The sequence below is a fragment of the Trematomus bernacchii genome, unplaced genomic scaffold, assembly GCF_902827165.1.
Source record: "Trematomus bernacchii unplaced genomic scaffold, fTreBer1.1, whole genome shotgun sequence".
In the NCBI taxonomy this organism is placed as follows: Eukaryota; Metazoa; Chordata; class Actinopteri; order Perciformes; family Nototheniidae; genus Trematomus; species Trematomus bernacchii.
The window spans coordinates 7,539,144-7,564,411 of NW_022987739.1; the positions used below are offsets into that span (position 1 = coordinate 7,539,144).

Here is a 25,268-nt window from a genome sequence, read left to right on the forward strand (position 1 = left end):
CATATCAGACTATATTCAGGTAATTAAGGTCACTTAGTTCAAAATTCGAAAAGGAGATGAAAAAAGAGGGTTCTATATATCTAAATATTAAATCATATACTGTAGGCGTTTTTCTTAGAAGAAAGTATGACTCCGCTCTTTCAGATTTCCCAGTCATGAGTCAGCCAGCATGCACAATACCAGGACTAAAGCATCTGAATGGAATTCAGCCATAATTGATTTTCATCACACCTGCTTTTCATACTCAGATTGTTCCAAAATGTCTACACTAACAAATGATCGCTTGCCCACTCACCGTGTGGGAGGGTCCACTCCTTGTTCTTAGCAAGGTCTGACACAGAGTGATGCAAGATGATGACGGAGTTATCCACATGGACTGGTTAAGTTGGTTTTCTCTGAGTTTCTCAACTTTGTGATTGTGCAACTCCGGCAGTGGCTCAGTCAGTAGGGGGCTTGGACTGGGAGCTGTAGGGTCTCCGGTTCAAGTCCCCGACCAGACGTGTTCCGTGCCAAGGCATCGGACATCCCCCTTCCCCCCCCCACTCCCATTGCTCCCCGGGCGCTGTGCAATAGCTGCCCACTGCTCCTAGTACTAGACTCCTGGTACTAGGATGGGTTAAAAGCAGAGAACAAATGTCACTGTGTGTGCTGTGTGCTCTGTGTGTGTGACCATTAAAGAGGGGTTCATCCCTCCAATTCCAATTCTGATTATATTGCAACATTTAGAGGGAATAGCAAGTGTACAGTCCAGTATTACACAAATACTCCTATGTCATTGTACAGGAAAATAATCAACAAAAGGAAGGACTTTAGACCTTCTACCAGAGACCTCACTGTACATATTTTACCTGTTTATTTCTCTTAAAAAGCATACATTGATCCGTTTTTAACTGTGACTCTTTGATGAGCAGTTTACACTTTTACAGATATTCATGGTACGCAGAGGATAAAAGCCTACTGACTTTGGTGACCCACAGTCATGTCCTTTAGCACTGCCATCAGGTTGATATGTCCAGTTTTAAGTCAAGTGTTGTAACTACTACAGAGTGGATTACCATGCAATTTGCTACTGACAGTCATGTTTAATCAGGATGAATTGTATTTTCTTTGATGATCCAGTTTTCCTTCTAGTTCCACCATGAGGTTGCAATAGCTCTTAACATTCACCATGGTTTTTAAATAAATACTTGCACAATGAATGAACCCGCAACAAGTTGCAGTATTTTTCAAATTTGATTAAGTTTGCTTGTTTTGGTTCACACGCTCCCATAGGACAATTTCTGACTGAAGGATCTGCTTAGGCAACCTTTCGCATCAGAGTAAAACAAACATCAATCGATACGGAAGATTAATCAAATGAAAAAGGTCAACAATTTTTTCACACCTCATGTGTGAATGGCTTGGGGGATAAAGGTGGAAGGTCTGTGCATCAGATATTACATTTTCTCTGATAACAGAAAATAATACAAAGAAGCTTTTTGGAAGGCAGTGACACAATGTGTGCAGATTTATTACTGGATCTGTGACTTACACTGTGCAACAGTATAGTGTCATATATGAAATGCTTTACACAACCCTTCAAAAAATGTGTGAGAACTATGCGATGCGGTGATAATTAGTAACACGCATATTTTTCTTATATAACCATTTGTAAGCTTATAGAAGCAATAAGCCAGCATTGCTGCATGCCAATCCATATAAACTCAATTTACTCCATGATGAGGGTTACTGCATGCATTGGTTCTGTTGTAATAAGGATATCCATACGCACGCACATAGAAATGCAACATTGGTTAATACGCACTTACCCAATCAGTCACACTGACAGATCTAGACATATTGTTTGACGTGTTTGAACGGAAGTTTTTGAAGAGAGAGGCAGGTTCCCAGCGTGTCTACAACCAGTTTCAAGTGAAGGCTCAATTAGTGGTTGTGAAATACTATTACATTCCTTTTGAAAATAAGATCACATAAAATTGCCTAAATGTGTGATTTAGTTAAACGGATAGTTCAGAGATACAGTAGTTTTACTGTTTCCCCCCGTACCCAGAGTCAGAAACGAATAAATGCTTTATGACCTTCTTATGTATTTGATGTAGTTTAAAATGTTTGTCCAACAGACATATCGGGCTGTTTTGGCTCAATTGTTAAGTGTCTATTGGCTCAGATAACGTAATCATTATCTCATATGCATGCAGGAATTGAGTGTAACTAAGGTGGGGTGAGGGGCTGCCTTTTTCCAAGCTTTGTCTGGACACAGTCTCAGACTTTGAAAACGTTTGTGTTAGAGGTTTCTGACTTCTGCCCAGAGGCATCAGGCTTCAGAGCCTCAGGGATCAGGGTGATTGACAGTCTCCCGAAACGAGGGGAACAAACAGAGTCACAAGACATACGAAAAACACCCACTTTCTCTTTCACAAACAAACAGAGGGACATTTGAACGGCGGCGCTGATGGTGATGGCAGTGAGTCCTGCCCCCGTCTGATCAGAGCAGGAGGTCTGTGACTGAGGGCAGCAGCTCTGCCAGCTTCGACTCCACGTCGGCCGTCTGAGTTACAGGGTTGCCACGGAGATCAAGGCGCTTTAGCTTGGGGCAGGAGGCCAGCGGCTGAAGATCTGACAATGAAGAGATTTCTGTGCATGTGGGTTAAAGAAAAAACATTCCTGTGGGCTGCAGTGAAGAGAAAGAGATAGGGCGTACATTTTCCAAACACTGAGATCCACATGTCAAATATGACACTGGTATATTAATTAATTATTCTAAATATAAAACCTGGAGGCCTACATTTGCATCAGATAATAGGCACTGGTTACAAAACCAGATCTTGAGTGTCGCCTCAGTGTCACAACCTGTATACTGCATTAATTCCTCTCGAGTGTATCAGAGGAAGTGAAGCGTGAAGGAGAAGAAGGTGCGGGTGAGGATGTGCTGCTAATGTGTCTCTCCCCGTTTTAATGATGCCGTAAGCTCTGTGAAATGATTGCACTGATTTTATTTACCCGATCGCCATGTGAAAACAAATTATTCATGCATTGAAACGGAAGAGCCTGCAATTTTCTGAACTTAGGAAACTCCATCCTTGAGTGTAGTGTTTTACGTGGCACTATTCACACAACCTCAGCTGCTCGCACTCTCTACCAAGCTGTTTTTCAGCTAAGAGCCGTGCGCTGAGTCAAGTGTACACTATGAGGGGAGTATTATAAATATATATATATAAATATATATAAATATATATATATATATATATATATGGGAGGCTGTGTCTCAGTGGGCTAATGCATTGATCTTCGGATCAGGGGAGCACTGAATCCATAAACATTCATCTGTTTACATCTTACAAATTATTTATCTATATAAATGTCCTATATATGTCCTATATATATATTCATGTTGCATTGTTGGGGGAGCCTGTAACTTAAGTTTTTCATTGCCATATCTACACTGTAGCTACTGTGCACATGACAATAAAGCCTCGAATCACTGGTTCAAACCCCCCTGCAGTCAGCATGTCGTTGTGTCCTTGGGCAAGACCCTTCACCCCCCTCCTGTGGGGATTGCCCACAGTATTGAGTGCATGTACAGTAAGTCACTTTGGGTACAGGCGTCTAACAAGTAACATGTAATGTAATGTATAGCGATATAATATAAATGTATTTCTATGACAGTTATTCTACAGGAATAACACCGATATAGAACAGGATGTTTTCCAGGTAAGATTTAAGGATACTGTTATTCTTCAAGATGATTTCCTCCAGCTTGGGAAGATGATAAACTCCTTCCAGATTTTCTATAGAGTTATTGTCAGCCTCCAAGACCTGAGAGCAAGAACATTTTAGTGAAATATGCTGCAGAATTTAAGTTCTCAGTATGTATCTTTTCAACTGTCAAATAACAATTGTGGGACACACAAAAGACGAAAAGACACACTGCCCGTCTTGGACATATAATAGGTTTTGAATTGGAGCTTTGTCACCTCCAGGCACTGCAACATGGCGAACTGAGGAGGCAGCCGCTGCAACTGATTGGAGGACAGATTGATGTGGGTAACCAATAACAGCTGGTCCAGGTGGCACAAAGTGGTCAGATTCTGTTAGAAACAAAAAGGAAAGAAATGACTAATTATAAGCACTTCACTATTGGCTCATTTTAATTGACTTTTTCACAATTCACCACTAACCTTGTCAGAAATACTGAAGACGCGCACTTCAGCATACTCCATTTTCAGGATGGTGTTTTCAATCATAAACTTGCTGCACAGGTCGCTGTAATATGCAGAGCGCATGGAATCCACTTCCTGAAGAACAAAAAAAAACACTCTAGGTTCATCTCAATGTCCCTCCTCGACTCTTCTCTCCCCGTCCTCCGGGACTTGACCCGGATATCGATCAAGACACGCCATGTTGAAGGACGTCCCAATTGCTGAAATGCACACGAAGGAGTCGAGGAGGGGGGAGGGAGGAGGCTTCCAGAGGAGACGAAAGGGAGGATACACGAGCAGACTACGCAGAGGTGTTTTCACTACTCATGTATAAAAGCCTCGCCCCCACCTTCACAGCCTCTGCTCACTGCAGCTGATCTTACCGTTAAAGGAGGATCAGAGTAGGGCTGTGCAATTAATCGTATTTTAATCGCAATTACGATTTTGGCCTGCCACAATTACGAAAACAACATAATCGAAAAAAACAATTATTTTGCTTTGCTAGGTCAGTGGTTCTCAAATGGGGGTACGCGGACCCCTAGGGGTACGTTGGAGTACTGCAGGGGGTACGTGAGATTTATTTTATGTTAATGAAAAAAAAAAACATAATGAATGCATTTAAACAAACTACTAATAGTAGATTAACTACTTTATTCAAAAGTTTACAGTAATTCTGGATAATAAAATGGGAAAAATAAACGGGGTGCTCTCTTTTCCTCTCTCTCGTCTCCGGACAGCCGGTCAGTCTCGTGCAGCTCGCTGAACCTGTAATAGTGACCCAACAGTAAAGAATACACATATTTATAACTAGTTTAGCTAGTTCCAGAGTAGATAAACTAGCTAAGTGTGTTAGGTCTAACTCTTAGTGTATTTTGCTCCGCTAAACGGTCCGTCACAGCGGGTGGTGCTGTGATCCGGAAGAGCTGCGTGTTCTCCGTCAGCAGCAGCTGATCTGATCTCTGATCTCTCTCTCGCGTCCGGTTATACTTCACTCGCGTTTATGTCCAAATCTATCAGATCTAGCTAGTTCTAGTTAATTATATGACTGCTTGCATGTCAAAGGACCTAAACAATAAGCGTTGCTTGGCAACGGCTTGTGGCTGCAAAGTATAATGCAGCATTATGCATTTGTTTATATGAGGGGTAAAAATCCCATGCTCATAAAATGCTCATATTTTTTTTTCTCTTCATTCCCCACGCCCCAAAATAAATAAATAAATAAATAAATATACCAATCTTAGGAAGAGTTACACATATTTTAAAACGCGAAGTGTAATAACTGCAGTTTGCCTCCCTGTCAGAATGACAAAGATCCTCAGTGAAGCACAAGCCCATGTTTCTCACTAAATTGTAAGTACAACTTATTAAAAAGATCAGTTCAATGCAACTAATGTCGTCTTAGTGTTATTGCATGATGTTAAAATTGGTTTGCCATGAATTTAGTGATGGATTGTAAACATTTGAAATGTAGCATTTAAGTGTTTCTCAGTTACAAGGTTGTTGTTTTAATAAATCAGACACTGATGGTGCAAGGCTCAGGCTGTACTGTACCTCTTTATATAGGCATTTTTTCCCTAACAAATAGTTTTTGCGCTGATCAGGGGGTACTTGGCTGAATTTTTTTTTCAAAGGGGGTACATTATTGAAAAAAGTTTGAGAACCACTGTGCTAGGTTGTGACAGTGCACTGCAACATATTTGATCTAATTTATTTTTGTCTAATTTATTTTTATTTATAAAATTATCATATATGTTTAGTAGCTTGTGGAAGTGCGCCCCAAAATATTTGTTGATCTTGTTTATTGGTATTTATTATTTTTATATTATTTATTTAAATGTAAATATGTATATATCATTTATTTAATCATTTTTGTATTGGTTTTTCAGTTGAATTATACGTTCAGGGTAATCAACAGTTAAAAAGACACTGTTGAAATTATTATTTGTATTTGTTTTAAAGTTCAATAAATGGATGTTTTCAAAGTCAATGAATAATCTTATTTAATAATCGTGATATCAATTATTGACCAAAATAATCGTGATTATGATTTTTGCCATAATCGCACAGCCCTCGATCAGAGTCATTAAAAGTGCTTCATTAAGAGTAAAATATATTAAATCTCTTAAACGAATGAGGAGATCATACTCTATAAAAACATTAAAGTGTGTGTAATATACTTACAAATTCAATAATAATGTTTTGATTATAAAATAATAACTAACAGTTCTTACTTGTGGTTTTTGATGCATGTGTGGTAGACCCACAGAACGTCAGACATTTAGGATATATACAAATACGGGCGGCATATCTAATACATATTTTATTGATTTGTGTCTCTTCTGTAGGACAAATTAAATATAAACATCTAATACAAAAGTTGATCTGAAACAAGCTCAAATACCATAATGAAATGAATCCATCAATTATTATTATTGTTATAATTATGATTATATCGCATTTTACGGAGGCGGAGCTAAGACGCAAGGAAGGGACGCGAGTGAGGGAAAGGAGGAGGTGAAATATTCAATTGAGATGAGCCTACCGTTTCTGTTGAGTGTATATGATTGATACTCACTTTCAGAGTTTGGAAATGAGCCAGTGTCTCCTTCTCATATCCCAGAGGATCGAGCGCCCTCATCAGGAGGATAATGGTCAACAAGCACCCTGCCAAGGCAAGCAGAGGGTTTCAAGGCTAGAGAAAACATCACTATCAGCAAACCTCAGTATGTGTGTTTTTTGTGATTTGAGTGTCTGTGGTGATTTGGTTCGGTAAAGAGTAAAGAACCATATATGATGCATTTAAATCATTTACATTTATTAAGTGGCTCCAGTTCTTGTAGCTGGTTGCAAGATTGCAGCTCTGACTGCAACACTGAGGTCTTCTCTACTGAGAGTTCACTCCTACAGAAAGAAGAACACACCCAGTTTTACTCATTTGAAAGACTCGCACAATGTGCTTTGTTGTGGTGAAACAATACCTGAAAAGTTCCTGGTCCGTAGCCGAGTCCCGACACCAACTCTCAGATCGACCTGTGGAAGTTAAAGTGTAATGAGGCTCGAGGAAGAACAGATTTGTAATCCAGCCCCTAACAGAGCATGACATGTAAAATAATCATGGGATGCATCACCTGTGTACAGAGCACAGTCTCTGTGAGTGGGTTTCTCAGTCCAGTGCACAGTCAGGTTGTGTTCATTCGGGATGTCGCTTATCGTTCCAGGAGGAAAATCACAGATCTTAGCAGGTGTTGGGTTAAAAAAAATTGATAATTTACTCCGCAAGGGAAAGAGATAGATGGAACCCACCCAGACCCTCAGCGTGAGTGTGCATAGTGAGTCCCTGGCTCATTTCCATGCCAATGCAGCAGGCAGCGCTTGGCAGTGTGACAAAAATACATCCTTGATGGAATAGCAAAACAGTAAATTGGAGAAACCAGGTTTTAATCAATTAAATTAAGTTTGCACAGACCAGTAAATTCTATCACTGAGAGAGAACCTGATGGATGGATGATGGATGAGAACAGAATGTTTTGATTATTTTATAATCAAAACGACACGTGTTTGGAATTAAGTTAAAAAGAAAACAGAATTAAAATACAAATGTTAAGATAAAATAATCAGATAATGCTGAATATACATCCTGGTGGAGTCACTAGAATGAAAAGTGTCTATACTCCGCTGCACCTGCGCTCATCAATATGATAATAACATGGGATTATAAATGAACATAAATATGGATGAATCAATAAAGATGAAATCATAATCTAATATGTATATAATAACAGCTTCTTGGCTCGCCTGTAAACAAACAATTTCCAGGACAGCTGAACATGCATCTACTGATGAAGAACCTGAGTTGGGTGTTTTCTACAAATATTCACAACACCCACTATTCCAAGTTATTTGGAGAAATTATCTTTAAAAATATGTTTTTTCTAAAAGACACAATTATAACAGTCTTTTGTTTAATGCTGTCTAGTAAATTTGACCTGTTTGAAATGAAACTACCGTTTATGGCGAGCCCCCTTCACAGGACGCTCAGTCAGAGTTACTTTCTTCTGACTGCATCTTTATAAGCTGTCTTTGAGACCAAATGTGGTTTCGTCTGTGTCACTGTGACAAGTTAGAAAAGCTTTAAAAGACAGGACGAGAGGTGCTACTGCACTCACAATGACATTCCTTTCCAGTTCACTGTTCAAAGTTTGGTGAACAAACTTTTCCCCCTTCTCATTTCGCACATACCACAGGGTTTTATCAGCATGCTGGATGTAGAGATAAAGTATATCTTATCTTAAAGAATGATGAGAACAGAATGTTAAACTGGTTTACTGCTCAATCAGCAGCACACACTGACAGTCAAATATAATGTCTGGGGCATGACCAGCCAATGGAAAAGGATACCCAGACCGGGCTGTGTTTAAAGCGTGGGTGGACGCTCCTCCACTCCACTCTCTGGGGCAAACCGTCCAGGACCAGCAGCAGGCCGCAAGCCTGCGCCTAACAGAGCGGAGGGAAGAAGACAGGTGGCTCAGATAACCATGGAGACTATATCAAAGTCTCCTATATTTGCACTGCATTTTATACATTCTGCTACATATCAAAAATAAAATACAGAAAGAGCTAATTTGGCCATATGAAAGAGTTGTTCAAGGGGTCGAGAGAGGCTAGAGAGGACCTAAGGAGTCACTTAACGTGTAATGTTTTTGGAAACATGTGGAAATATGTATGAAGTGAAGATACTCACATTGACGGGCCCAGAGAAGGCGACTGCCACTCTCTCTTCATCCCGACACACATACACACAGCTTATCATCTCTTCACGTTCAGCTGTTAAAAAGAAAAAACGTTGTTCGTACAAATTATATTATTGTATTACAGTACAGTAAATATTTCATACACAAAAAAACGTTATGTACTTCATATATACTGTATGTGCATATGAAAAACAAATGCAGATTAACATACCTCTGCCTAGCAACCAGCGATAGTAGAACCAAGCACTCTGGTCGTTGGGGTCGGTGAAGAAAGCATTTTGTACAAGCTCATACTCTGAAAACAAAATGGGTGTAGTAAGATGCTTCCTGTTACATGCTTAATGAGTTGTATTTAAAACAGAAGTCATTTTGCAATATTTATCTTTGTAAAAGTTCTATAATTTACAGCCAATGTGAAGGCTTAGTCTGCCCCCTGTTGGTTGTTAATAGATATTGCTGACTTCAAACCCTTGCCATTCACTTGCAAAATTGTTGTGAGGTTCACCTTTCAGGAGCTGCTCTTCACAGACTCGGTGGGAGAGGATTTGGGGAGATGGCGGAGTGGAGGATTGGGGGGGCTTGTGGCACGGTGATGTGGGCTCAGGGGATTCTGGGTGGAGCAGCGGCAGCAGGGTGCTGCGGTAATGCCAGCTGGAGTAGTTGGAGAAGTTGGAGCCAATCAGACGATCGGTGAAGGCCAACTCCTGATCCACGGGCACACCGGACATCATCACAACCATCCGTCGGTAATCCCAGCAATGGACTGGTCAAATAAGGTGTGAGACATAGATGGAAAGAGTGCAGGTTAATATCAGGCTTAGATAAAAAAAAATTAAAAAGCTCAATTAACCAGATTTTAACAATTTCATCATCCTCCTTTTGTCCTTCTTTACTCACAGTTTCGGTCGTCCAGGCTCAAGCAGCGATCACACAGGTTCAGCTCTCTGGCCCAGTCCGGTTTGGGCAAGCGGGTTGAGACCCACCAACGGTGATGCCAGCTGCCGTAGGACTTTGGGTTCACTTTGAGGCACGACTCCAGAAAAGAGAGCTCAGCCACATAAATCTTTTGCACTTCATCCTCTTCCCTGGAGCAGATATCAAGAAACAAAGACATCATTCTCCTGTCAAATCTCTGATGGCTTTCCATTCAAAACGTTTTTTTACTGTAAATATTCAGATAATAGTATACATGGTTATGATCTCACTTCACAGTCTCCAGGTGCATTAGGATCTCTCTCCTGTAGTTCCAGAGGGTTGCAAAGTCAGGATTGGAAGACAGGAGCTGCTGGGAAATCTGCAGAGCCTCATCGTCGAAGATACCCTCCTTCCTCTGTCATACAGGGTGAAGAGAGGAAGGCAAATACAAAGCGACAGGTGGACACAGACAGGGAAAGGACATAGAAGAAATTAGCAAAAAGACAAAATAAAACTGAAACTAATAATAAGGTGCTCCTTAGTGAAACTATTTAATAAGCATCACTGCTGGTTTAATGCTCTACATTGAAGTCACATGTAGTCTTTCACATAATGGATAAGGCTTTTGTTTTTCTTTATTCTTACATCTGTCTATTCTTTCTAACTTACCTATCTTTTCAGTAGCTCTCGGTCTGAAGCCCATTTCATTTTTTTAAAAGCTCAGTATTTCCCATAATAGCATTGCACTGCAGTTTTCATAAGAAGTTATTAAATCTGTCGGATGTATTTGATTTCGTAATGCAAATGTGGTGCTCTAGTGAGTATTTACGGCAACAGGATGTTGTGTGTGAACAAAACAAAAATGCGTGCTCATGGTAATGAAGGACATGTAACCAGGTGCAATGGTGGGATGGCAAGCTATACTGGGGTTAAACTACACAGGTAGAACATTTTAAAAGGAACAATTCATTGTTGTTTTTCATGAAAGTTGTTCAGAACAGCAATTTTATAGTAAATTAATAGCCTTATCATGTAAAACATACTGTATACTACATATGATATAAATTAGGCTTTCTGAAAAACCTTGGAAAAACAGGCATCTCGTGCAGCCACGTATATCTTCAGTTTCTTCTCTCTCTCTTTTCTTTTCTCCTCTTCCTGCTGGGCTGTAGATTTAACCTTCACTCGACCATGCTGTCAAAAGCACAGAAATGGGGAGGAAGATGAGGTAAGTACAGTTAAATCTTCTAGGTAAGAGTAATGATAAATAATTGATCGCATGTACAACATAAGCGCTGTACCAAAGCAGTGAACACACAAACATGTCCAAATACAACAAATATCTTACCATCCTTCCTGTTGGTGCCAGAGACCCACAGATCTGTTTATGATGGAAATGCAGAGTAACATTCAGGGTTAGGCCTCAGTAACATTTACATGACAGACACACAGAGATGTGACAAACGTACACAGACGCTCAGCCGCTAGCTGATCATCTGTGTCAATATATTTAGCCCTCTATAAGGTTTAAACACTGAATATAAACAGCTATATGACTGCAGTTAGCTTGCTTATTAGCTCCGTGTTCAGCCAACAACACTGGGCTGGGCTCATTCAAACCACCACAGAATAACAGCCACACACGACAGAATAAAATATGTTCATTACAGGAAAACACATAACGCCGCATCATTTAACCAAAAAAACACCTACCTGTTATTGTGTTTACTTGGCTGGTTGTATGTATTTCAAAATGCAGTTTGATTTGTCATGTCAGGGTTCCTAACGACTACAATTCTTTACTTCCGTCCCATGAAAGTGACGTCAGAGAGAGTATTTTCTTGACCGCGGGGTTTTGTCGCTGTCTAGTGGAGAAAACAGTAAACAGCAGGTAGACATGTTGAAATGTCCTGCATTGAAAGATGCGTGGACATTTATTTACACAGTGGTGTTTGTAAAGTATATTAACTCAAGTACTGTACTTAAGATGTTGGGGAACTTTTACTTCACTTGAGTATTTATTAAGTTACTTCAAATTATTAGCTAAAACTAATTATAAATAAAATAATAAATAAAATATGATATATAATTACAGGTTAAAATATCCAGCAGCAGTATATAAGGTAATTAAAAGTAGCTCCACCTTTACCAGCTGTGATAAACACAATAATGTATCAAAAAATAATCCAGTTATATATATGTGACATTACGCAAGTACTTTTGGTACTTTTATATCATTTCCTAACAGGGTATTATTACACTGTAGTATTTATATTTATATTATCTGAGTACTTCTTACATCACAGCATTTACAGTTGGCCTACAGTATGTCTGCATGGTTAACCACACTTAGCTTATTATTTATCAGTTTAAAATGAACATCATTATTTGAGAAGGGTTTGAAACTAGCAATTTAGGCCAGAAACTGTCCAGGGTCATTTTATTGTGATGGCTGTGGCTCAGTAGTCGAAGTGTTTACTGAACTGTGTGTGTGTGTGTGTGTGTGTGTGTGTGTGTGTGTGTGTGTGTGTGTGTGTGTGTGTGTGTGTGTGTGTGTGTGTGTGTGTGTGTGTGTGTGTGTGTGTGTGTGTGTGTGTGTACTGTGTGTGTGTGTGTGTGTGTGTGTACTGTGTGTGTGTGTGTGTGTGTGTGTGTGTGTGTTCTCAAGCTAGTTTGTCTTGTTATAAATGTAACTGCAAAGGCGGTGTTTCATTCATAAGGAATTAAAAACATAATTAATTAATGCTGTTGAAGAGGTAATTGGTATTGTACACAGTTATGGTACATGATGTACTCAATCTACATCTAAACACATTATAGTTCTGACTGCATATGTAATTTGTGTAATTAATAAATTAGAGTATTGCAATCACCATGTGGCATTACATGCCAAAGATTTAATGTTTGTTTTCAAAATACAGGTGAAAAATTACATTGAGTGCTGAAGTGTATCATCTCTGTGGAGGAATTCTATAACTGGAATACAAATATAGTTATACAGTTTAAATATTGCCAGCCCTTCACATTACATTACTTTATTGTGCCAAAATAAAGTTTTGGACACATTTGTCCATCACAATAGTCTAGCTCATCATATAACTAGATGTAATGTTGTGAAGACAGGCATTTATGAATCACCAAGACGGACTATAGCAAATAGGGTGCAGTTTAATGATAAGAATGTTTAATTTTGTATATTGTACAAATATATATATATAACGTATTACTAGTATAAACAGTAAGTCAATCAATCTGTGTAAAAAATGAAACCTAAAATAATCACATAAAACATTCAGGGGTATTCTTCTGTGTCAAACTCCAAGCAGTTGTGCGGCACCACAGATCTGTATCCGGACGTCTGAGAGAAGTTGAGGGTCATCTGGTTCTCCTCATTTGTGCCAATCTCAACTGATGCCAGCCAACCTAGGACGTCCTCAAATTGGCTGGAGGACGTTTTCCTGTCTGTCGAAGACTCTCCTTTAACTGTAAATTAAACAAAACACAATTTGACTGTGAAGTCTTGCTCAGTGCTACTTTGAATGCTAAAAAATGAAAATCTCCTTTTTGGACTTACAGGTTGGGAACAGGTAGTCGAGGCTGCTCAGGCGAAGATCTGAAGATGTCTTTTTTATGTCGTTATTTAGCCTTTCAATTTCCTGGCTGATCTTTGAGTTTATGTTTTCCTCCTTGTCCTTTCCATCTTTCTTCTTCTGACCAATACCCTTGACTTTGAGTTTGGTCCTGTCACCAACTAGGAATTATCATCAAAACAAAAGGGTAAAACAATGATATATTCACACTATGAAAAAAATATTGATCATCCCCAATCGTAGCGTGATACTCACTCAGCGACTTAGATTTAGTGCCTGTTGCACTGTCTCCGATCTGAGCTTGCAGCTCGAGGAGTGTTTCCTTGAAGCTTGTCATCATCTCCAGCTCTCTCTTCTTGTACTCCTCAGCCAGTCGCTGCTTCAGCACATTTTTGAGCTGCATCCTCTTGAATTTGCCATCTATGTTTAAGTAGATTTCGCTCATCTCAGGACAGAAGAGCTGTCGGCTGTTCCCTGCCACCATCTCCTCCACCTTCTCAAACAGCTGAGTAACTTGGCTCATATCAGTTTTCTTCAAGTTGTTCACAACGTGGTATCTGTTCTCACACTTGTCTATTAACCAGCGTAGCGCCTTGTGCTCGCTCTCAATGTGCTCCTCAATGGATTTATCTGCTAGTTTGTCTCCGTATGTGAACAGCACCATGGTGTGTTTCCAGACGCTGACATCAAGGAGCTTCATGTGTTCCTCCAGGGCGGCCCGCTGAGCTTCTCTGAACGTCAGGTCTAAAGGGACAACTAGCAGAACAGCATGAAAGCCTGATGGGCTCAGAGTCAGACCTCTGACTATTTCGTTGTCCATCTCTTCTGTGGATTTGGAGGGATCCTTCCACCACCCCGGGGTGTCGACCACTGTGACCGCTCTGCCATCAACTTCCCCTTGCTCCACCTGACAGAACTCATTCTGACAGGTGGGAAACACTTCTCTACGCAGGAGGGTATTTCCTGTTGCACTCTTTCCAAATGTCTTCTGACCAAGCATCAGAAAAGTCAGCGCATGTAATCCTTTACTGGTTTCTGAGAAGAAAAGAAATGCAGGCTAAAAACCACTAAATCCACTGTTTTAATTGTTCCCTATATTGCCCCTATGCCCTGTAAGGTGTCCTTGGGTGTTATGAAAGGCGCCCCCCAAAATAAATGTATTATTATTATTATTATTATTATGCACACAAGACTAATCAACATATTTGTTCCTGTATCAGAAATCAGTAGCCCTGCAGTAAACAGTAATGTGGCAACATTTAGAAATGGCTCTAATTTAGATGACTTAGAGTCCATCACACTACAGCACATTTTTTAGCTAAAGGTGCTCCCAGCAGTGACCTGAATGCTAAGGCCAGCATGCTAACATGCTAACAACAATGCCTCAGTATTGGATCTCTGTAATTTTGACCACCCCTGGTTTCTACTCACTCTGAGTGTGGAAACTTCTCTGACAGTGAACCTTACCTTTGCGCAATCTTCTGTGGGCCTCAACTTGACTGTGCCTCCGTTTTGCTCCTTCTTTCACTTTCATTCTCGTCTCTTCAATGGCATCAAATATCTTCTCATCTGGGACAAAATGGTCCCAACCATTTCCAGCCACGGTCTCAGTGATTTTCTTCAGGAGCTCTGTGATTTGGTTACCATCATCTGTATTCTTGTTATCAATGACATGATATCTGTTTCCACATTGTTCAACCAGCGACTGCAACGCCTCTCCCTCCCCTTCGATATACTCTTCTATGGTGTGTGTTCCCAGCCAGTCTCCTCTGGTGAAAACTACAATAGTGTGTCTCCACACTTCTTCTCCGAGGAGCTCCATGTGTGATGTCACGGCATCTAAGTGTTTTCCATTGAAGGATGCATCTGCGTCGATCACCAGCAGGAAGACCTGAGGCCCAGGGAGGCACAGGGACGGGCTGCGTATCACTTCTTCTTTGATCGCTTCAGGGGTGTCACACTCAGGGAAGCCTTTCCACCAACCTGGAGTGTCAACAAGGGTTATTTCAGTTTCACCCACAAAACCCTGTCGGCCCACCGAGTGTGCCGTTCTTTTTCCATCTTCTTGCTCTTTGATTCCCAAAATGGTGTTCCCTACTGAGGTTTTCCCAACGCCTCGGCTTCCCAAGAGAACCATCCGGAGTTTAGGGATGGTTTTCATCTCTTCTGTTTGAGAAAAACAAAGATTATTGAACTTTCACAGCTACTTAAAACACGGTCATAGAGATTTATAGTAGGATTTGATTTGACAAAATATGTATTAACAAAATCCATCAATAAATGTATTACATATGAATTGATAAAATTAGGCAAATACAGGGAAATGAAATACAGAAAGTATTTGTTCGAGTGGACAAACAGTGATATTAACCTGCAATGAGTGCTTTCATCTGTTGTCTTTGTTCTTCGGACCGCCTCTCTCTCTGTTTTGCCCTTTCAGCCACTTCTCGATGTTTCTTTTCAATTATGTTTAAGGTCTGCTCGTCTACCTCGTAGAACCTGCCTTTGTTTTGCCACACCATCTCATCTACCTTCTCCAGCAGCCGTGTCACCTGAGATAAACTACTCTTATCCTTGTTGTCAAACACATGGTACCTGTTCTTGCATCTTTCTATTAACCACATGAGTGACTCTCCTTCACTCTCTATGTGCTGCTCTATGGTCTTCCCCCCCAGGTAATTCCCACAGGTGAACAGCACCATGGTGTGTTTCCAAACCCGCTCTCCCAGTAGCTTCATGTGCTCCTCCACGGTCTTCTTCGTCATCGCAGAAAAAGCAGTGTCAATGGGAATAACAAGGAGAAAAGTATTTGGTCCGGGCGGACATTTGGATGCGTTGAGTTTAAATCGTTGCTTGTCCCCCTCTGGGATCTCAGAGAGGGAAAGGGAGCTGCTCCATCCTGGAACATCGACCACGATGAGCTCCCTGCCCTCGACCACTTCATGCCTCATTTCAGACTGAGCAGTTCTGGTTCGGCCACACTCAAACCTGTCATTTCTCAGTATGGTGTTGCCAGAGGAGCTCTTGCCAGCCCATCTTTCACCAATCAGGACGAGTCTGACCTCCGACAGGGTGATGCTCTCTCTCTCCACTGAAAGACAAAGGACATGTTTTTGGACAAGAAGTAATGAAATAGAGAAAGAAGTTTTGACAAAATGTATCATTTTGGATTTATTTGTGAAACATCTGCCTGGGCTTGATGATAATGCATTTGGTGATGATTTAATTGGCTTAAAAACATTCACAAATGTATGACAGCAGATTTCCTCACACTGAGTAGGAAAACAGATCATTTTCGATTAAAAAATAACCAAAACCAGACAGAAAAGGTTATCAGAGCAGGTGTCTGTGCTGCTTTAGATGACTGACAAAAGAGGAATTATCTGATGAACTCGTGCTTGTGTTGTTTGTCAGGGACTTTATGGGAGAGTTATTTTTAACAACTTGTATGCCTTTCATTTAGGTGATGAAGTCTGAAGAATAAGAGTAAAGTAAGACAAAGCTTTGTTATAATGACACTGGACTGTAACAATTCATTTTGAGGCAAATTGAAAAGAGCTACAAGGCAAGAGATCAACACAATCCGATGACAATGACACACGACCTCTCTTTGTCACTTGCTATGCTAAGTGACTCTTGGTTAAAAATATGCAACCGATACTGAAAATATAAGAAGTGACTAGACAAAATCAAAGGGCTTTGGTGATGAGGTGTAGCTCAACAAAATAACATAACTCTTTTTTCAGGGTACAAACTATATTATTTGTTTAATGGTGATTTAGTTTGACATCCAGATGCTATCATTGTATCATATTGAACTACAATATAATACAAGTAATTTTTTTGTTGTCCATCAGTTTAAATCTATATATATTTAACCAAATAACCAAACAAATAAAAAAGATACATTTATTTTGTCTCCCGGATTGCAGTGGCAGTTTTGACAAACTGGGTTATTTTTTTAAGTAGGAAAACTAAACAAGAAAACACATAACAACTTGGTTATATATCAAGTTTGGGCATCAAAATAACGAAGTAGTTATTAAATGTCATTTGACAATTGCAGTGTATTTCTCTGGAAATGCAACTTTTTAGGGGACCAGACTGAGAAAAGGAAACTGTATGGGTGTGATTGACTTCACAATTGGAGGGTGTATAGCTGAGGACCTAAAGTTGTGCAGTGTTGAGTCAGAGCTCTTGAGATCAACTGGACGTAGTTATTCATGCACTGTGTTGTACCTTTAGATGAGACTAATAAATACTGTCCCTTCCAAACGGCATGCTGGTTAGCGCTTACAGTACTTCCCTATTCCTACGGGGATGCAAGGAATTTGTATTTCTAAGGACCCAAGGAAGCAATGTATCGGATATAAAGTTGTTTTCATGAGTGTTTTTCTTGAGAATGCAGCAATACTAGAAGCCAGGACATTTTTTGAGTACTGCACAATGTAAATATTTAAACAATTAAATTAATCTACATTTTTTACTTCCCTACATTTACTACAGAGCTCAATCGCAGCACCAATAACAATAAAAAATGCTAAATTTCACAAAAGTATCAAGTTCTACAGGTTTTATTTAACTTATGACTCAGTACAGGAACATGTTATGGTAAGACTATTATTAGGACTAGATGGGAGTTAACTTACTGGCAAACAAGATGGAGATCTAACCGGTTTTATTTTTGCATCGTGCCACATGTTGCATTCTTTCAGTTGAGTTGTTTTTCTCAAAGTTTTGCGGATATTATTATTTTTTACATTATTTATTATGCACTGATATGTTAGAAATTCAAAGTGAACGCTTTTTGCTCACTAATCTCTTGAACAAGCTGATTTGACATCAAAATAGATCTGCTTAACATAATATAAATAACATAAAGAAGAATATACTTTCGATAAAAATTCAATTCAAACAACATGTCAAGTCCTTCTAACTATTGAAGTACTTTAAGTCCTTGCATTTCGAATAAACAGCAGCAACATTTGTCTTCAACATTACAGTCTGAATTACTCACCAAGATCGTTCTCCATTTTTACCGCTTTTCTCCTTTTATAGTAGAGTTGACATCAACTGAACACAAGGCTCTGCAGAGGTCAATGGATGAAGTCGGTCCTCAGGAAAACATGTCAGAAACCGGACAGAACAGCCTGCTGCAAAGCCTGGACTGACTGCGTGAGTTAACAAAACACCTCACCTTAGTCCTCAAGAACAAAGTGGCCTAACTGGTTTTTCTCATGTTGAATAACTCATGACGTGTCTGAACATGTGCATACATGCCAACCTTTCCAAATCCAAAGAGGTAGGTTTGCGCGCGGCAAATGTGCACGCCCAAATTAGGTAATCAGAACCCCAGTAATTACATGTATAAACCATGTATTTAACATATATATATATTGCATCATTTTATGCATTTTTCAGAAAAAGTGGTAGTTTGGTAAACACTAAACAGTGACATCAAAGACATGTTTGGTCTGTAAAATGCCCGAAAAGTAAAAGAATGGGAGATAAATATCCCAAAGTCTCCACATTTTATTATATTTTTAATGTGTTTCTGGTCCTCTTTCAGTTGCATTGTTGGAGAAGCCTGTGACATAAGATTTTCAACGACATAATTACTCTGTAGCTGTGTTAGTTTGACAATAAAGAACCTTGAACCTTGACAGTGTAGATCAGGGGTGCCCAACCTTTTTTGAACCGAGAGCTACTTTTAAAGTTGCCAGTCTGCCGAGATCTACCAGTCCAAATAGAGAGGTGTAGCCATTACTGACAGCCTACTACCAGGTAAATACACACTTCTACTTGTATAAAACTGACCTTTGTACGATTAATACTTCATAAAATACTGCAGATCCTTTATCTTACCTCTTTCTAATCTCCACACATACAAGTATTTAACTGAAGTTACACAACAGTGTTGTTGATACAGAGTAGGAGTTTATTCACACGTCACATACTACAGTGGGTCATGTTTTCAAGAAACATTGAACAGTGCTGCCACATATGATACAGGAAAAAAAGAAAAGACTGAACCCTTTCTTTGCCATTATATAAAAATAGTGTTGCTACAAAAGTATAAATTAGTTTGACTAATAAGACAACTCAGATCTGAAGCTACACAGGAATCTGCTGCCAAAGTGCAATAAAAAAGACAAAATTAATAGAATCAAACCCTTTTCTTTTTTTGCATTTTAGTAGAGTATAAAAAGAAATGCCTTTAAAATAGGATGCAAGCAACACTAGTTTCTGAATTGATAATAGACTATAATCAATTTAAACAGAACAGATCTTAAAGTTTGCATTCTTATACCATTTTGTACAATAATTATAATGAATAAGTTCAAACAAACTAAAACTTACAGCTGATTAATAACGGTATCTAACTTGAGTTTTTATTATATCAAAAACCTGTTGAAATGCTACTGTTATTTTTACTGTCCCCAAAAAGCGTGTCCGCAGCCTCCAGGAATGCTTCTTTCACAACCTCGCCGTCTTTGAAAGACTTCATGTGTTTCGCAAGAACGTGACTAACACGATAAGATGCTATGGTAGCAGCCTTGCTCTTGTTGTTGGGCCTGGTGAAAATGGACTGCTGTGCATTTAGCTGTCCTTTCAGGTCCCTCACCTTTTGGGAGCGTAGGGCAGAATTAGGAGGGAATTCCGTCTCGTAGCGTTTGTGCACTGTTTTGAAATGCCGCTCCTAAATTACCCTTCTTCGATAAAGCCACGCTCGCATTGCAGATGAGACAGATAGACTTTGAATTGGAATAGATACAAAAATAATCATCCTCCCCCAGGGGCGTCGCCTGGACCTGAAAACATTCGGGGCTTAGCCCACAGTGGCGGCGGCACTACAGTGGCATTTTTTACTGCAACACTCCCCACACGCACACACACAGTACACCCGCGACTGTTACAATGAAGGCTCGATAATCAGCTCACGGCATATAGGCAGGGGTAAAGTGGTATTCTTTATGAGTGGGGGGCTCACCTCCTCTAGGGGGGTCCGGGGATGCTCCCCCGGGAAGATTTTTATTTAAATATTGAAGTTAAATGCATCAATCTGGTGCACTTTGAGAGCAAAATGAAGAGATCTATGGATACCTCTCTCAACACCCATATGAAGCAGAACTGTAAACAGATGTACTTTTTCTTTATGGATATTTTACTAATCACTCCCCTTTTAAACTCTATTCTTGTTTTACTGCCATATAGTATTTCATAACTGTTTTTCCTTTATTCTCTTTTTTTTAATAACTATAATGATCATATGAAGGTGTGCCGCGGAAATAATCTTTTGAATAATTTGTGACCAAACCGTTTGAGACCCACTGAGATAACTTAGACTAAAGTTAACTATCTAAACACTCAGAGAGTCCTTTAGCTCACCTGAGTCTCTCAGTCTGAGAGGAGAGGACTCTCCTCCAGGTTGTTGTGGAACAAACAGCTCCTTACAGTATGTCTGTTAGTGCAGCTAGCTAACCAGATGCTAACAACACGGTCCATGCTGACACCGGTCCCTCTCTCCCTCTCTCTCTCTCTATCACACTAAATGCGCTATTGCCACACACACACACACAGAGCCGAGCTTGAATGACACAAGCACACGTTTATTTCCATGCAACTCTCTGATTGGTCTGGTGTCATGCCTCTGTTGCATTCACTGAACACGGGAAATTACAGTGCTGCCGTCCTCTCTTGTGTCATGATGAGGTTCACGTAAAGCACGGTAAATGTATTATATTATTGAGGGAGAATTGTCCGGGGCTACAGAAAAAACATTCGGGGCTAAAGCCCCGGATGCCCAGGCCAGGCGACGCCACTGTCCTCCCCACTCAGAGTGAAAATTATATATTTTGGGCTCTTTTGCTTCTGCCATAATTGTGGTCTTGTGTGTGCGGACTGCACAGCAAACTAGTGCCCACTGCCTACCAGCCACGCCCCGATACATGGGGTCACGCCAATCACAAAGCTTTGATGCGTTCATGTGCATTATTCTGGCACAGGAAGATTATGTTATAGGACATTAACGATAAAACAGAATATTGTTGTTCTATTTTTAGACACATCTCGCGATCGACTGAAACACAGAAGACTGTTTGTATGATGGGATCACAGACACGCTGCAAACGGTGTCCGCCAAAAGTCGAGTCCAGTCTATGTAGTGTCATTTTTATTTGTTATAGTTTGGGAAGATTGAAAATCGGTAGGGAGAGTCAGCTAAGTCGGGAGGCGGTAGAAACATGTCTAAAGCGGTAGACTACCGCCCAAATCGGTAGGGTTGGCAGGTATGCATGTGATCGTACAACACATCACACAAAGTACATTGGTAACACGTTCTGCAGAAGATGACATGCTTTTAGAACATTTGGTGTCAGACTTATTTAGGGAAGTCTAATGTATGTAAGACAAATTAAACGTTGCACCTGTGTTACTTTGCATCAGTTCAAGCTAAAGTAAAACATATGTCACATGGCAATGTATTTTAATTGTTCATTATTGCATGGTTTTTAAGTGTGTGTGTTTTATAATTTTTTTAAATGCAGTTTGATTTGTCATGTCAGCAGTGGCGGCGCCAGGGTATGGCTGGGGTAGGCTACAGCCATACCAAGAAATGGCTTAGCCCGACCTTAGCCCCACCATGAAAAATGATATTAAAGTAAGCAAAATAAAGTCCGCCAACTCGCGCGGAGTAAATTGCACAGACAGCAGTTAGTAAGATTGATTTCAGTAGCCACTTGTCTGGAAATACCGAAGACTAGAAACGGTTTTGAAAACTTTTGTCACGTAGTGGTCGTCTTCTCAATAAAACATCTTTGATAATGTCTTCTGGCCATTGTGGCCAATCAGAATCACGATAACGGCGTGGTGTTGTTGCAGGAAGTCCCGACGGAGAATACTTTTGCTGTAGTACATCTCTATATACATCGATACAACATTACGTGTTGATTTTGAATTAAGACCCCACGGTTTGATGATTGGTAGGTGTGTGGGCTGTCTTTCATTTTGACACACAGAACGATGGGGGCTATCCACCCTTATAGAGTGGCGCCCATCTACTTCCGCCCCATGGGACCTTATTACGGAAAAATAATGTATTGAAGTCAATGGAGAGAGAAAACGTATCTTTCGATCCCGTTTGAATTGTGCCACGAATTACACATATGATGTTTGTCAATCTTAAAAAATCATTTCCATGTCCAAAAAGTCACAGTTTGTCGTAAAACTGTTGAAATATAAGACTATTAAAAATACGCAACTAGAAAGACTACAAATCCCAGAGTCGCGTAAGTGATGTCACAATTGTTTTCCTCCACTAAGAGATAGCTAAGATCAGCACCATATAGATAGAATCTATCTATATGGCGCTGGCTAAGATAAGATAACTTTAACAAGATGCCTGTGTGCTTAGTACCAGGTTGTTATCATACCAGCAATGGGTCTTGCTCGTTCTTTCGCTTCCCGTCTGATGAAAGGACCAGGAGTGTCTGGATCAAGCTAGCTAGTAGCTAGCACCAGGGGTTAAATTGGGATTTGATATGTGGGGGGGCTCTGTGTGGAGGTGCGAGAGGGGGGCGGAGGTCGAGGATCTCATTATTTGACCTTAAGGGATATACACTGTGGCCCTAAAGCAACTGCTCCATTATCTGTATCAAATGCACACATTTATGCCACCAAATGTCACAATAAAAATAGAAAGTACTACAAATAAACTGGAATTCATTTACATCTTAAATTATTAATATATATACACAAAAAAAGGTTTACAAATATCCAACCTTCAAATTGCTTTTTTAAATCAACACTGCTCTGCACACTTGCTAAAGAACATTTGTGTGGAAATCTCAATTAATTTGTAGGGCTGCGTGAGTATGGCCAAAAGTATGGGAGTACATCTCACTGTAAACTATTTAATTATCACCAAATTCTGTGTTATTATGATCGATCATAACTCATTTACAACACATTTAGCATGGTGTACAGGGCCGGTTTTTGGCATAGGCGACATAGGAATTTTTTTTGACTGTTTGCGCTTTTCCTAATTTTCGGCCTTTCAAACAACATTCATAATTAAGTAAATGTAACACCCTTTTCACCCCGGTTACACTTTTCATTTGCCCTGTACGACGGGCGCTGTAAGTGATGAAACTTGGTGTTGGCTTATCAGGCGTCCGCAGCTCACAGCTAAAGTGGGCGTGGGATCGAGCGAGAGAGATAAATAAATGTTCAAGGCACTCCTTTATAATTATTTGGTTAAACAGGTTTGAAATCATTTCAATGTATACTATAGGACAGTAAACCAAAAATATTGTTTAAAACTGGAGAGATAAAAAAATATGCATAAATAAATGTTAACTAGGTAAAATAAGATATGAATGAACAACAACGAATGAACAAAAAAATAAAATAAGTTACATTTATTTGTTATTGGCTGTGGTATGTTATTGGTTATGTTCACATATTTGGTTATTAAAATGTAAACCGATCTGGCCAGCTAAAATCTCGCCTAGGGCAGCAAATTGGTTAGAACCGGCCCTGATGGTGTAGGAAACGGGCTCCGTGTTACAAGACGGGTCGGGGGTTTGGCGGTACCGCTGCAGACTCTGCACACACACACACACACACACACACACACACACACACACACACACACACACACACACACACACACACACACACACACACACACACACACACACACACACACACACACCGCTGCAGACTCTCTGCACGAAGGAGCCGCGGTGCTGCAGCTCCTGATCGGAGCAGAGACACACGTTCACTAAGCGGAAAAACTATATCCTGTCACAGAGATCTGCTATTTTAAAGTAAAGTCAACACATTTCGACCCTAAATAAAGTCTATATTAAGAACGAGAGATGTTTTAACATATGGCTTAAACAAATGACAAATGAGCGAGGGTGATGACGTCAGAGCATCGTCCTATGTCCCCCCGGACAGCCCCGGCCCAATTTAACCCCTGGCTAGCACGTTAGTTAGCATTACAGCCTTGTCATTTGTATTAGCCTTAACATGAAGTAACATTAAGTAACCCAAAATGTTAAACAGTAAGAGTAGTAGTCATATTTCGTGAACCCTTTGAAGAGTACTGTCACACCGGTGTGATCATTATATAATACACAATTTAAGCCCGGGGGAGAAATGCTAACGCTAACGCTAGCGATCTTCTCTACTTCATGCTATCTGCACAAATGGTTGACATTAAACATTAAAAAGACCAGGCAGTTCAGAGAGAATCAAAGGAAGGCAGGCAGGCAGCTTTGCATGACTTTCTTCAGGACGTGTTTCATTGTGGTGATAGTGAGGGTAGTCAATCGTTTTGTTGACAAGACAGTAGTGACGGCCATCTTGGTGACGTGTGTTGTTCTGTGAGACCAGAGACGTAGTTCATTGAGCGTTTCACACAAACAAATGTGTTACTTCACAGTTTTACGACACATTTTTTTTTTTTTGACTTGCAAAATTATCTTTTAAATTGACAAACATCATATGTGTAATGCGTGGCACAATTCAAACGGGATCGAAAGATAATCTTTCTCTCTCCATTGACTTCAATACATAATTTTTCCGAAATAAGGTCCCATGGAGGTCCACCAGAAGGGGAGGGACTTCGCCACTCTATCCACAATGTAAAGTAATTCACACAGCCTCTTCCCTCTTCTCTCTGTGAGGAGCAGCAGGTTCAGCTTTCAGACCAAAGTAACAAAAAACTAAAATGGCATTCATTTTTTTAAATATGTCGTGTAGTAATAGATTTATTTATTTTTCTTCTCAAGAGAGTACCAGAATGT

At 40.0% G+C, this 25,268-nt stretch overlaps 2 protein-coding genes across 3 annotated transcripts; both read right to left on the reverse strand.

Annotated features, from left to right (window-relative positions):
• Window positions 1–1,475: 1,475 nt before the first annotated feature.
• rabggta (Rab geranylgeranyltransferase subunit alpha) lies at window positions 1,476–11,673 on the reverse strand. Its single transcript, XM_034147642.1, has 17 exons — window positions 11,579–11,673; window positions 11,214–11,246; window positions 10,949–11,059; window positions 10,156–10,280; window positions 9,848–10,035; window positions 9,456–9,713; window positions 9,162–9,245; window positions 8,941–9,023; window positions 8,598–8,693; window positions 7,328–7,433; window positions 7,178–7,229; window positions 7,012–7,100; window positions 6,775–6,863; window positions 4,179–4,295; window positions 3,975–4,088; window positions 3,729–3,816; window positions 1,476–2,634 (listed from the first exon to the last, which is right to left on the reverse strand). Exons 2-17 carry the CDS (start codon window positions 11,214–11,216, stop codon window positions 2,486–2,488), a joined length of 1,752 nt encoding a protein of 583 aa, XP_034003533.1. The 5' UTR covers window positions 11,217–11,246; window positions 11,579–11,673; the 3' UTR covers window positions 1,476–2,485.
• A 1,061-nt stretch (window positions 11,674–12,734) lies between these two features.
• Window positions 12,735–18,665, reverse strand: LOC117495938 (GTPase IMAP family member 8-like). Of its 2 annotated transcripts, none has more exons than XM_034147552.1 (6): window positions 18,473–18,665; window positions 15,827–16,546; window positions 14,923–15,618; window positions 13,711–14,490; window positions 13,440–13,616; window positions 12,735–13,348 (listed from the first exon to the last, which is right to left on the reverse strand). In XM_034147552.1, the coding sequence occupies exons 1-6, from the start codon at window positions 18,486–18,488 to the stop codon at window positions 13,158–13,160; spliced, it is 2,580 nt and encodes an 859-aa protein (XP_034003443.1). In that variant the 5' UTR covers window positions 18,489–18,665; the 3' UTR covers window positions 12,735–13,157. The 2 variants fall into 2 exon arrangements, with proteins under 2 accessions (XP_034003443.1, XP_034003442.1); XM_034147551.1 differs by having other exon boundaries at window positions 14,923–15,621; window positions 18,473–18,664.
• Between the last annotated feature and the right edge of the window lie 6,603 nt (window positions 18,666–25,268).